Consider the following 14,595-nt stretch of genomic DNA (forward strand, 5'->3'; position numbering starts at 1 on the left):
GAAATAGTAAGTCCGGGTTTGGATCCACCAAACTCAATGGTGAGTTTCTTATGCTGTTTTTGGAAGTCCAGTCCTAAGAGGAGATCACTACATAAGTCCTTGAGCACCGAAAGTCGGGTGGAGGGATACATACGACCATGAAGTGTCATATCAACAACACAAAAGCCGGAGATTCTGGTATTAAGTGATGACTGGGCCATCGCAATTGCCTGGTCCGATGGGAAGACATGTAGTTTCAATTTCGCAACAATCTGTTCCTTAATGAAACTATCAGTACTTCCTGAGTCAATTAAGGCATCTAAGGTATGCCCTTTAATTGAAATTTTTGTGGCAGCATGAGACAGGTTCTGTGGGCAAGCAGCTGTAATTGGTGTCGTTGCACAGAGAGTGGCTAAAACTCTCGGTGTGCTTCTTCGGGAGAGAGCTCGAGAGGAAGCTTGATAGGTCCTAGCTGGAGCATCTTGATAGGCCCTAATTGGGGCAGTTCGGTAGGCCTTAGCTGGATTGGCCCTCGTAGAGGCCCTTGATAGGCAAACTTTAGCAAAGTGTCCTTTTTTCCGGCAATAACTGCAGATTGCATTGCGAGCAGGGCAGGTTTTCCTAGGGTGAAAAGCATCTCCACAAAAGAAGCATTCCTTCCTAGATTGCCAAGAGGCTGCTAAAGTGGGGTCGTCCTCCTCTTCTTCATCAGAATTATCAGAATTAGATTCCCCCATGATAGGGTTCACCTGAGACCGCTTGAATTGTCTGGTTGCAGCTGCAGCAGCAGATCGAGATCTGGGCAGCTGATAGAGGTCTGCATTTCTCTTTGCCAAATCCAGTGAACAAGCTAGGTCAAAAGCTTTTTGTAGCTCAAGTGTTTTACTTTCTAGTAGACGCTGGCGTATAAATGGAGAGGCAATCCCGCAGATGAAAGCATCACGAATCATTTCTTGGCGGTACAGCTCAGCTGAGGCTGCCTGAAAGTTACAATCTACGCTGAGCCTGCGAAGTTCTTGCAGGAATTCGTCAATTGATTCCCCTGGCCCTTGTCGGGCTGTGGCCAGTAGATGTCTAGCATAGACCTCATTTGGGGTCTTGGCATACAGTTTCTTAAGTGCCCGAATCACCTCATCGTAATTATCCCATTCATCAACATATTCGAACACTTTTGGGGTCATATAATTGGTAAGTATCTTCAATCTAGCAGGAGCATCCGCTTCACATTCATCCAGAAAATTCTCAAAAGTACGGTACCAATGCTTCCATACCCTGCCAGCTGCTGGTGCATTCGGGTCCAAGTCCAGACGAATAGGTCTAAGGATTTTCTCCATGATGGGTGGTTCCCTGGATCCTTAATTCCGAGTTTGTCCGAAGGTCTAGTATTCGTGAGTGTAAATATTAAGTTACTTAAATTGATGTAAGAAAAAGGAGGCTTACCATCAAGTAACTTTAAAGTAAGCTTTAAGTAACTTATAAACACACTATATACAAGAGAGGTCTTTACCATGCCTCTGGTAGAAGCCTCTTACAATACTGAACAGACCAGTATTTATACCAGTCCAACAGGAAGTGACACATGACAGGAAGTGAGGTATGTACACAGTTCATAGTTCACAGTTCACAGTTCACAGTTCACAGGAAGTGATGACATAACTTCCCGGAAGTTATTATTTTTATCACAAGGTATTTCAACAAGGACTGGGAACTCTTAAAGGCGTAACTGCCTCGATAAAAATAGAAGAGAATGCAATTCCCAAGTTTTTCAAAGCAAGACCGGTACCGTATACAATTCGCCCAGCTGTCGAGGCAGAGCTGGAGAATCTGGAGAATGCAGGCGTGTTATCTAAGGTAGACTGGAGCGAGTGGGCGACACCCATCGTTCCTGTCATGAAGAAAACGTTAAACAATAAGTCTGAGGAGCCAAGGAAGGTTCGCATCTGTGGGGACTTCAAGGTGACTGTGAACCCAGTCCTTCACACAGTACAGTATCCTCTTCCGAGGATAGAAGATATTTTCGCCTCACTATCTGGAGGGAAACGTTTTACAAAAATTGACCTAGCGCAAGCATATTTGCAGATGGAGGTTGAAGAATCCTCTAGGAAATATCTCACGATAAACACTCACAAAGGTCTTTACCAGTATAATCGACTGGTATTCGGAGTAGCATCAGCTCCGGCTATATGGCAAAGAGCGATGGAACAAGTCCTGCAAGGGATTCCGGGGACTCAGTGTTACTTGGACGACATCCTAGTGACAGGTGAAAATGACAGTGAACACCTTGCCAACCTAGAGCAAGTACTCACTAGACTAAGAGAACATGGGCTACGAGCCAATCGCCCCAAGTGTGAGTTTTTTAAGAAACAAATATCGTATTGTGGCCACGTGATTGATGAAAAGGGGTTACATAAGTCCCCTGACAAAATTGAAGCGGTAGTTAAGGCTCCAGCGCCTGAAAATGTGTCGCAACTGAGGTCATTCCTCGGATTGGTGAATTACTACCATAAGTTTTTGCCGAATTTGTCCACAATTCTGCACCCACTGAACGCCCTGCTACAAACTGGAGTAGCATGGAAATGGAACGATGAATGTAAGCGGGCCTTTCAGAAGTGTAAAGGCCTGATCGCTTCAAGAGAAGTATTGGCTCACTACAACCCATCACTACCGATAAGACTGGCGTGTGATGCGTCTCCCTACGGCGTTGGAGCGGTACTGTCACATAAATTCCTTGATGGTTCAGAGAGGCCGATAGCTTTTGCGTCACGCTCGTTAACTTCAGCCGAGCGTAACTACGCCCAGATTGACAGAGAGGCCCTCAGCCTGGTGTGGGGGGTGAAGAAGTTCAATCACTACCTGCACGGACAGAAATTTACTCTACTAACTGATCATCAACCTCTTGTCTCCATTTTCAACCCTAAGAAGGGCATCCCGATAATGACAGCACAACGGCTACAGAGGTGGTCCCTTTTCCTAGGGGCACACCAATATGACATAGAGTACAAAGGAACTAAACAGCATGGGAATGCTGATGGATTGTCGCGCCTACCGTTGCCGACGGTGGAAGAAGCACCTGCAGTGGATCCTGTGGAGATATTCCACTCGACCATAGTCGAATGTCTACCTGTGACGAATGCAAACATAGAAAAGGAAACATGAAATGACCCGACACTCTCCAGGGTCTATGATTTAATGGTGAAGGGATGGCCAGCACATGGCGAACCACTGTTGCCAGCATTCTCGCCGAGAAGAGAACAGCTGTCAGTGTGCCGAGGAACCTTGGTGTGTGGCTCCAGAATAGTAATTCCACCCAAATTGAAGGATAGAGTGCTCAATGAGCTTCATGAGGGTCATCTGGGAGGGGTAAAAAATGAAGAACTTAGCCAGAGCGTTTGTGTGGTGGCCGGGAATCGATAGAGAAATCGAAGAGATGACCAAGAGCTGTACAGGATGCCAGAAGGTCCAAAACACCCCACCACAAGCCCCTCTACATCCATGGGAGTGGCCCTCATCTCCATGGCAGAGGGTACACATTGATTTTGCTGGTCCATTTATGGACTCGATGTTTTTAATTGCGGTGGATGCACATTCAAAGTGGCCAGAGGTAATAAAAATGTCCTCAACCACCACAGAAAAAACTATCACAGTCTTACGAACCATATTCGCCAGAAATGGGCTGCCTGAACAGATTTGCTCCGACAATGGACCACAGTTTGTGTCTGAAGAGTTCTGGAGGTTCTTAAAGAACAATGGTGTTAAGCATTACACATCCGCCCCATATCATCCAGCCACCAATGGATTGGCTGAAAGGTTCGTTCAAACATTCAAGAAGGCTATCAAGGCAATGTGTAATGAAGACATACCCCTACAACACAAGGTGGATAACTTCTTGTTTGCCTACCGGAATGCGACACATGCGGTTACCAACCAAACTCCAGCCATGATGTTCTTCAATCGAAGACTAAGATGCCGCTTGGATTTGGTTAAGCCAAACATCAGAAGAGATGTGGAGAACAGGCAGTTTCAGAATATGAATGAAAGGCCAACCAGGAGTTTCAAGATAGGTCAACCAGTTTTGGCCCGGGACTACCGCACAGAGAAATGGCAGCCAGGAACGATCTGCACACGGCAAGGACCTCTAATGTATACCGTGGACGTTGGAGAGAGCATTGTAAGACGCCATGCTGACCAGATTCTAGAGTCACTGGAAAACGTCAAATCTACACCACGATCCTATACACCTGGTGATGAAACCGAAGTACCAATTGCATCTACCTCAGAATCGGTGATATTGGAAGCAGACGAACCAAACAACGACGTTGATCCCGAATCAACTTTGCCAGAAGAACCTGATACCCCAAAGAGGCGTTATCCGGACAGAATCAGGAAGCCTCCTCAAAGACTGAATTTATAATTGATTAACTTCAGCTCATGTATATAGCAACTGTAATTGTAAATATGTTATTTAATTATTAATCGAATGTTATGTACTGTTTAGCTAAAAGGGGAGGAATTGTAGTGTATGTACTTTGAAGAAGGAACTATATTCTGCAGCCCCTGTATACTGCAGTACCAGTAGTGACCACCCCTGTATATAAGCCTGTGTCGTAACTTTGTATAGTAGTTCCAGTTTTGTCTCCATTCAGTAAACACCTGTTATAACCAACTTCTGCAGTCCGTGTCTCAATTACACACGGACATTACACCCACCATCAGCCCTGTTCCCTCTGATGTGGGTGCCCTTGTAAGGAGCAAAGGGAGGTTCCAGCCTATGCCCTACAAAACCCCCCGCACAAGGCCAGCAGCTGACGTATCCAGATCCTGGAAGCATTTGTGGTTATTCTGGTGGATTCCTGACGAAGGAATTTCATCCCAATTGTTTCGTAAAGAAGTGATTTACAGAGGACAATAAAACTCTGTCAATCTTCAGATGGAAACAGTGCATCATAAATATATACTGGTAGAATTTCCATGGGGTTGTCCTGATCTTTCGCTGTAACTTCAGCAGAGGATCTGTGGAATCCCTAGGGAAACAGTGTAAATGAATAAAACAGCTGTTTACGCCATTTCTCCAGGGTTTCTGCTGATTTTCCATCTAAGTTATGGTCAGAGTTTGGGACAACCCCATGAAAGGCTTCCCTCAGGTTTTTTAAATAGGTGTGATAAAAATGAGCTACATTTTGATAGTTTTGATTTGGTGCCTGTTCCTTTAAATCCAGTCATAAGCAGTTTACAAAAAAGTGACTGCAGTTCAGATTCCTGTGCAAACCTATTTTGGACAATGTTTAAGGCTGCGATTTTGCCGGCGCTCAGAGGGTGGGTTCGGAGGCGGGTCTGCTGTCAAAATCGAAATGATTGACTGCGGATTGGGAGCCTGCGCTGAACCCGTCTCCATGTAAGTTTCCAAATGCGATTTCAGGACAGACCCGACACCAAGCGGTGGGGGAGGCATTTAAGATAGTTAAATGCTTGTTAAACGCTTGTTAACTACTATTTTGCCAGCCTATTTTTATTTTACCACTTTTTTAACGAGGTTCACGTCGTTCAGAGATCACGTCAGGTAAATAGGTCGGGAGTTCAATCGAGCTGAATAGTTCACAGCTGCAAATGTAGTATAAAAACTAACATTTCACATCTGTTCACTTTCCAATGTCAGAAGTTGCTGATATCAGGATTTCAGGATTTGGAAGACACATTTGATCTTTATTGAGGCTGTAAGTGTGTGGTGTAAACTCTATATCCACTGTCACCTCCTTGGAATAACCTCTCTCCCCATTGACAGATTGCTTCTAACATCTCATCCTCACCTGCCATTTTTAAAAGCAGAATGAGAACGACTTATACTCTCTCACCCTGGTCCTCAGAATCTGACCATGATCAGCCGCAGCAGCAGCAGAACCAGGCACACCGGCAGCACCAACAACAAGAGCGCCAACCTTCTCCTGAACCACCTGATGCTGCACAGGGCAGAGAACCCCATGGAAATTCTACCAGTATATATTTATGATGCACTGTTTCCATCTGAAGATTGACAGAGTTTCATTGTCCTCTGTAAATCACTTCTTTACGAAACAGTTGGGATGAAATTCCTTCGTCAGGAATCCACCAGAATAGCCACAAACGCTTCCAGGATCTGGAAAAAGTGACTGCACCTCGCCGCAGGAGATACCCCCAACACAGGGATTACAGGCAGATGATGACCTTCCTCAACATGACTGAGCAGCAGTGCCAAAGGAGGCTGAGACTTTCGCGACAGGTAGTTGCAGACATTTGCACAATGCTCAGTCAAGACCTGCAGCCAGAGGAGAGGGTGGACAAGCCTTACCAGTGGCTGTCAAAGTCACCTCCGCCCTCAACTTCTTTGCCTCAGGCTCCTTCCAGGGATCAGCAGCAGACATCAGCGGCATCTCCCAGTCGGTTGCCCACAGATGCATCACGCAGGTCAACGATGCCCTCTTTGACAAGTCCACCAATTACATCCACTTTTCCACTGATGAAACCAGTGTTACTGAACGGGCGCTAGGCTTTGTCAATCTGGCTGGCTTTCCACGGGTGCAGGGCATCATCAACTGCACACGTGGCCATCAGAGAACCCCATCAGAACCCAGCAGCATTTGTCAACCGCAAGGGCTTCCACTCCCTTAACGTGCAGCTGGTGTGCAACCATAGGAAGAGCATCATGCATGTGTACATGAGATTCCCTGGCAGCTGCCATGACTCTTACATCCTGCACCAGTCCACTGTCCCTCAGCTCTTCGCACCGCCAAATGAACTTTTCAGTGGACTCCTTGGAGACAAGGGCTATCCCCTGCAGACATGGCTAGTGACGCCTTTGAGGAGGCCATCAAACAAGTCTGAGGAGCGTTATAATCAAAGCCACATTTCCACCAGATGTCTCATACAGCAAACAATAGGGTTGCTCAAAATGCGCTTCAGATGCACCAGCCAGGGTCTCGAGAATCGTCGTTGTCTGCTGTGCCCTGCACAACATTGCACTGCAGTGAGGATTAGCACTGCATGAGGCACAAGGCACCGAGCGCACAGCCTCTCTGGAGGAAGAGGAGGAGGAGGAGCAGAATGAGGTTCAGCATGAGGAACACCTGGAGGAGGCAGCTGTCCCAATGCAACCAGAATGCGAGCACATTGTTGCCCGTGATGGTCTAATCAATGCCAGATTCACCTAACTTTAAGCAGCACAGACATGTGGCTGCCACATGCGCATGAAGGTTGACATCACCCCACTTCAACACCATCTCTACAATGAACTTGCACTGTCACCACCATTGCTGGACATAAAAGGTGCCCTTACCCTTCACTCTGCCACTTGCAATTGTGAGCACACATATAGCAACGAATGCAAACATTCAGAAAAAATTAATTTATTACAACGAAGTAAAAGAACAGAAACTTAACATTCATTTATAGCAAATCACCCAAGTGATTACCCTTGTGACTATTTATGTGGGATCTTTCTTTTACGTGTGCTCCTACGTGGTGCGATCCCTGTGGCTTCAGCAGATGTAGAGGCAGCCTGCTCACTTCCCTGCTACGTCTGCTTAGACACATTTGGCAGTCGTCCTCTGGATCTTTGAGCCTATGAGGGCCCCGCCAAAGTCTGCTCCTCCTGCGGTGGTGCAGGGGCAGACTCGGCCATCACTGTCTGGGGAGGCATCTGGGGCTCTGACCGAGGGGTTGGCAAGGGGGTGGAAGTTTGATCGCTTGGAGAGGAGCCCGCATTTCACTGCTAGCAAGTAGATGGAGAGCACCTTGCTGCACATCAGTGGGGCCATGAGGACCCATGTCTGTACTGACATTCCTCATAACAAGGACGTCCATGAACCCCTCTGGTTTCTCTCCTCAATAGATGCTCATCTAAGTGTTACTATGTTCTCCTGAGTCTGGTGATTTATGCCCTCCATGGAGGTTGCCATCCTTTTCATGGCAGAACCTACAGTTGCCAGTGCCTGCGCCATGGCATTGCTCATATTTGACATGGACTCCTCCATTCTCTGCACACTCACAGTCACTGTGGTTGCGCACCCTGTCAGAGCCTCCTGAACTTGTTCCTGAAGCTCCAGGATCGCCCACTTCCTGAATGGCCCCCGAGGCTCAGCATCTGCATGCAGCTCAGCAAAGCTAGGAGACTCTTGCAGCCTCCAACGAGGAGTCTCCACTGCTGTCTCTGTCTCCACCATCTGATCTTGTTCACTTGTGACTTCTGATACACCAGGTGACAACACTACTCTATCTCACCTAGGACCCACCGAGGTGTGCATCTCTGCACTGGTGCTGGGTGCACTCATTTCTGCTGATGCTGCTCCCTCAGAGGCTGGAGGATCCTCTGAGGAGTCCTCCTGCTCTTCCTCCTGGACAGTGGGGGGTGCTCCTGATGGTCCTGTGGGAGAGTAAAGACATGAGTTAGACATGTAATATCCCATTATGCACATGATGAGCATTCAATTTCTCTTGACATCCGACCCCATATGAGTCACTCATGAATGCCAACTAAGATGTATGGAAAATAATTCTGTCACCAGGTTCTTCTATTGAGCCCCTCTCTCCGACCCCCACTTCAGGCTGGTCAATGACTCCTGTTATGTCCAGAGCTGCCTCCTCAGCGTTGGTGGGCACAGCCAATGATGGCGGTCCTCATCCTGTTCTCGCCCTCTCCCTCTTATTGTGGGCTCTCTTTTCCTGCAATGAGGGAAACAAGAGAAGTTTGAGTGAGATTGATGGAATGAGTGTAAAGAAGGGATGGGATAGATGTTTAGCGGGAGACTATAATGGAGTAGGGTGCCAATACCAAGTTGCCTCCTTTTGAGTTGTGAGTTGTTGTCATTGCATAATGATGAGGGCGCGTGTGAGGGGTGCATAGTAAGATGGGGATGTGATTCTGTACATAGGGAGAGATGGATGGGTGATGGTGGAAGGGATGTTGGGGTGAGTAAGGATGTACAGAAATAGGGTTGGCAATGCAGAGTGATGGGGATGTGATGACAGGCACAGCAGAATGAAGATAAGTGTGCTTTTATACTCACTTTTCCTGAATGCAGAAAATCATTAAACCTCTTCCTACATTGCAATCAGGTGCGAACAAACACACACCTTGCAGTGACCTCCTCAGCTATTTGCAGCTAGGCTGCCTTTGTCTGTTGAGGAGGTCTCCTTCTTCCATCCCCAGGGAATAGAACCTCCCTGCGTCCTCTGGCTCCCTCCACAAGAACATGGAGGGAGTCATCATTGAAATGTGGCGCAGCCCTTTGTCTATCTGCAGTCATTGTTGCCTGAACCAGCACCCAGGAACATTAAATCAGCAAATGGGGACATGGTCCCTTTAAATATACCGTAACAAACACGTCATCATGTGATGTCACCAGACCTGCACCTTGTAATTGGGCCGGGTAACGCGCAGGGTGGGCTTAACAAGCTTAATTAACGTAAAATCCTTTTTGCAGAGCAGCTGGAGCCGAGACCGGGAGCGGGACCGGGACCCGCCAATGACCTCTCCCGCCGCAATCCCGCCTACGATGGCGAAATCGCGGCCTAAGTTTCATCGATTACAGGCTGGAGGAAAAATAAATTAAATTTAAACAATGCTGTGAGATTGGTTCTGTTTGTAGAAGACTAACAGTTCCTTTTTAAATTTGAATGGTCAGATGTTCAAAATCCAAGAAATTCCAGTAACTCTTTTTTGGGCTATTATAACAAAAGTGATTCTGTTTGAATCAGTTTGAAAATCTCTGAGAGAAGAAACCAGTCAGTTTGAAATGCCTGACAGAGAAAGTTTAGATTAATATAGGCTCCTGCAATGGTAATAAATTGAAGAAACACTGCATAGTATAAATATTATTTACAAAAGTAGTATTCAGGGTTGTGATCCTTTTATTTTTCTGCTCAAGGAACTAGGTTGAGTGATTTTTACTATAAATGTATTACATGACTGCTATTTATTTGCTGGTTTAATTTTGTTAAATAAATTCACAAATTTAAAATGATGCTTTACCACTCCTGAAGACTGGGCTAAGATCTTATGAAGTTATAGAATAAGGACAGTAGATGAAAATAATTGACAGCCAAGGTTTTCTTGTTAATTTTCTGGGTACATTACTGAAAGCTTACTTAGAGATCAGGGCTGGGATAGATTAAAGGTATGGGGAGTTAGCACTCACACATCAGAGTGATCTAAAATATGAGAGGTAGAAAAGACACAAAAGTGTAACAATAGGCATAAATTGAAAAGTCACTAATTTGTTTCTAATGCAACTTAAAAACCCGAGGGATAGCCTGTGGCACTGATGCACCAAAGCACAGGGTCATAGACTGGAGGAACACAAGTTCAATCTCCACTCTGTTCAATTCCCAATCTCAGCCATGCGGCACAGGGAATCGCCAAGTGGATGCCAGGCATTTCCCTGCAGAAAGGAGCAAAAACTCACAGAGGAAGTTGTCAATGGATCTTCTAGTGGCCAGCTAAGATCAGTAGAGACATTGGAGCAGGTAGACTGCCTACTCTCTTGGACACAACTGGCAGGCGTCCGGGAAAGACCAAATCAAAGGGAGAGAAAATGGCCCATAAAAAAAGAGAGGAATATGTAACCCAACCAAAATAAAAGAAATCCGAGGTAGAATATCCTACTATGTCCACCAATGAATTTATTAATTCAGTTTCTCTTGGATGGTTGCTCACCTTGTAGTGGAATAAGAAAATCCCAAAGAAGAGGCTGTAGAGGTCCGCGGTCAGGGTGGCAAGGTTGACCGAGGTGGCATTGCTGAGCTTAATCACAACTGGCAGGAAGCTATACCATCCAAACATGCAAACAGCAAATGCAGTGAATAATAACACTGTAAGAAAAAGAGGATATGGTTCAAAACAAATATATGTTTAAATCTAATCTTGAAACTGTGATAATGTATGTCTAATGTAGTCAGATTAGATCCAATCAATTTAGCAGTTTTTTGATACATTCTTTCCCTATTTTCTTTGTTCCCCTCCCTCATTTCAAAACAACCATCAATTGGTTCTCTTATTAGCAGGGTGGCGAGAGTCTACGTAGTCATCACAGATGTGCAGTTCAATGGCTCAAATTGAAATTGATTGAATATTATACTCATCTTTGCTCTACGACAAAATACCCCTCTGCGGGCCTTGCTGGAAATATACAAAATATATTAGGGTCAATTTTTACAAATCACATCAGAAATTCAGCTGTGATTTTAGACCATTAATAGTCAGAAAATCATGGGCAGTGTGCTCTGAATTTCTAATGTGCATTGTCAATAGACAGGGCTCAGAAAATTACCCCATTATGCACTGCATTTGCCAGTTCAAAACAATGCCTTTAGGTTGCCTTGTATTGATTTTCCAGACGCTGTCCTCTTACTGCTGCACCAAAAGAAGCATTGAGATCAATCGCTGCATTTTACTTTCAAGGTATCAGGTGCTCTATTCATTTAATGTTATCTTCCAGACAATTGTGGTTTTCCTCTGTTACAGGTTTAGGGTCTGACCTTCTCGAGTTCAGACCCTAAACCTGTTGATGTGCCTCAATAATTCCGAGACCCGATGTTAGCGAAACAAAACAAGGCTTTTATTAACTTAGAAAGTAACACGTAAGAGAGAGAGGTATCTTCCTTCTGGAGACTGAGGCCAGACTGAGCTAGCTTACAAAAGGGGCCAGGTATGGGCGGAGCCCTACACACAGCACATTCCAGCACATTCCAATAAACAATACAATGAGGACTGGGGGAAGGGAAATGACACTGAAACCGACCACAGTCACAGGCAGTGATGAATGGAATATTTCATCACATTCACCCCTTCTATAGATTTAGTCTGTTCGGGGATTTGATAGTCCTCTGCGACCGACGTGGCTGTTGTGGTGCCGCGGGTGTCGGCTGGGTGTCCCCGGTAGCCTCCTGGGTCTCTGCCGGGGGTGCCGCCAGGGTTGTTGAAGGGGTCGTTGGTGGGGGTGCCGTTGGTCGATGTTCTTCCGGGGGTGATGAAAGAGTAGTGGGTGGGTAAGAGTTGCTGTGATCGTTGTTGCTGCTATTGCCGTGGTTGTTGTCGATGCCGGCTGGGGCGACGTCTTTTATGGACACGGTGTCCTCCCTTCCGTCGGCGTGCCGGACATATGCGTATTGGGGGTTGGCGTGGAGTAGGTGTACTGGTTCCACGAGAGGGTCCGTCTTGTGGCCCCTCACATGCCTTTGCACGAGTACCGGACCTGGGGTGGAGAGCCATGACGGCATGGATACGCCTGAGGTGGATTTCCGGGGAAAGACAAACATTCGTTCATGAGGCGTGGCATTAGTGGCCGTACACAATAGCGACCGTATCGAATGGAGCACATCCGAGAGGACTTCCTGCCAGCGGGAGATAGGGAGGCCCTTGGTCCTTAGAGCTAGAGTGACTGCTTTCCATACTGTCCCGTTCTCTCGCTCCACTTGGCCGTTACCCCGGGGGTTGTAGCTGGTGGTACGGCTCGTGGCGATCCCCTTGGACAGCATGTACTGGCGTAGCTCTTCACTCATGAAGGACGCCCCCTATCCGTATGGATGTAGCTCGGCATACCGAACAGGCAGAACAGGCTGTTGAGGCATTTAATGACCGTGGCGCTGGTCATGTCTGGGCAGGGGAAGGCGAATGGGAACCGGGAGTATTCGTCCACAATGTTCAGGAAGTAAACATTGCGGTCGACGGACGGGAGGGGGCCCTTGAAATCTAAGCTGAGCCGCTCAAAGGGCCGTGTAGCTTTGATTAAGTGGGCTCTATCTGGGCGGTAGAACCGAGGCTTGCACTCAGCGCAAGTGCGGCAGTTCCTGGTCAGAGACCGAACTTCCTCAATCGAGTAGGGTAAGTTACGGGACTTTATGAAGTGGAACAGCCGCGTGACCCCTGGGTGGCAGAGGTCGTTGTGGAGGGTCTGTAGCCGATCCCCGGTGGCGCTGGCACACATCCCTCGTGAGAGGGCGTCAGGGAATTCGTTAAGGGCCCCTGGCTGGTAAATGATGTCGTACTCGAAGGTGGAGAGCTCGATCCGCCACCTGAGAATCTTATCATTTTTAATCTTCCCCCTCTGTTTATTATTGAACATAAACGCTACCGACCGCTGGTCGGTAAGTAGGGTGAAGCGTTTGCCGGCTAGGTAGTGGCGCCAGTGGCGCACTGCCTCCACGATGGCTTGGGCCTCCTTTTCCACGGAGGAGTGTCTGATCTCGAGCCCTTGGAGGGTCCTCGAGAAGAAAGCTACGGGCCGCCCCGCCTGGTTGAGGGTGGCCGCCAAGGCGAAGTCAGACGCATCACTTTCCACTTGAAATGGAGTGTTCTTGTCCACTGCCTGTAGCGTGGCCCGCTCAATATCCTGCTTAATGCTTTTGAAGGCGGCGTGGGCCTCAGCAGAGAGCGGAAAAGAGGATGCTTTCAAGAGGGGGCGGGCTTTGTCGGAGTAGTTGGGGACCCATTGGGAATAATAAGAAAATAACCCCAGGCACCTTTTCAGGGCTTTGGGAGTGTTGGGCAGGGGCAGCTCCCGTAGGGGGCGCAATCGGTCGGGGTCTGGTCCGATTTCCCCATTCTCCACCACGCTGCCTAGTATGCAGAGGCGCGTGGTGTTGAAAACGCACTTGTCCTCGTTGTAGGTGAGGTTGAGTTTTTGTGCGGTTTCCAGGAACCTCTCGAGGTTCGAGTCGTGATCCTGCTGATTGTGGCCGCAGATGGTGACGTTGTCGAGGTAGGGGAAGGTTGCCTGCAAGTGGTGGTCATCGACCATGCGGTCCATCTCCCTCTGAAAGACCGAGACCCCATTCGTCACCCCAAAGGGGACTCTGAGGAATTGGTAGAGGCGTCCGTTCGCCTCGAAGGTGGTGTACGGGCGGTCCTCTGGTCTGATAGGGAGCTGGTGGTACGCTGACTTGAGGTCGATGGTGGAGAACACCCGGTATTGGGCGATTTGGTTCACCATTTCTGATATGCGGGGTAGCGGGTAGGCGTCTAGTTGGGTGTACCTGTTGATCGTTTGACTATAGTCGATCACCATCCGTTTCTTCTCGCTACCCCTTACCACTACCACTTGGGCACGCCACGGGCTGTTGCTGCGTTCAATAATGCGCTCTTTCAGGAGCCTGTCTACCTCGGTCGCGATAAACCGCCTGTCCTCCCAGCTGTACCTCCTGCTTTTGGTCGCTATTGGCCGGCAGTTAGGGGTAAGGTTCGCGAATAGCGAAGGCGGCTTTACCTTCAGGGTAGCCAGACCGCACACTGTGAGGGGCGGCTGGGACCCACCGTACTTGAGCGTGATGCTTTGGTGGTTGCACTGGAAATCCAGGCCCAAGATCACGCTCGCACATAGGTTCTTCATGATTAATACTTTAAAATTATCGTATACAGTCCCGTTAATGCCCAATTGTACCGTGCAGTAACCCAGAATGGTTGATGTCTGGGTTTTATCAGCCATAGAGATGGTACCCTGAGCAGGGACCACCTTTAGGGAGAGTTGTTGTGCCAGTTCAGGGTGGATAAAACTCTCCGTGCTTCCACTGTCAATTAAACATTTAACCCGGCACCCGTTTACCTCGATGTCCACCATTGATTTGGATAGCGGGTGCGGCCTGGTCTGGTCC

The 14,595-nt window shown here is 47.7% G+C and overlaps 1 protein-coding gene across 2 annotated transcripts in view; it reads right to left on the reverse strand.

Moving 5' to 3' along the window:
* The window catches only part of LOC147111821 (queuine/queuosine transporter SLC35F2-like), a 91,410-nt gene that overhangs the window by 28,121 nt on the left and 48,694 nt on the right, over positions 1-14,595 (reverse strand). For both annotated transcript variants that reach the window (XM_085999090.1, XM_085999089.1), the window contains one exon: positions 10,664-10,818. In XM_085999090.1, coding sequence (XP_085855216.1) covers positions 10,664-10,818 — 155 coding nt within the window. The remainder of the gene's footprint in view (positions 1-10,663; positions 10,819-14,595) is intronic.

The sequence above is a fragment of the Somniosus microcephalus genome, chromosome 10 (genome assembly GCF_052327205.1).
Source record: "Somniosus microcephalus isolate GS21.2 chromosome 10, FLI_Smic_1.0, whole genome shotgun sequence".
NCBI lineage: Eukaryota > Metazoa > Chordata > Chondrichthyes > Squaliformes > Somniosidae > Somniosus > Somniosus microcephalus.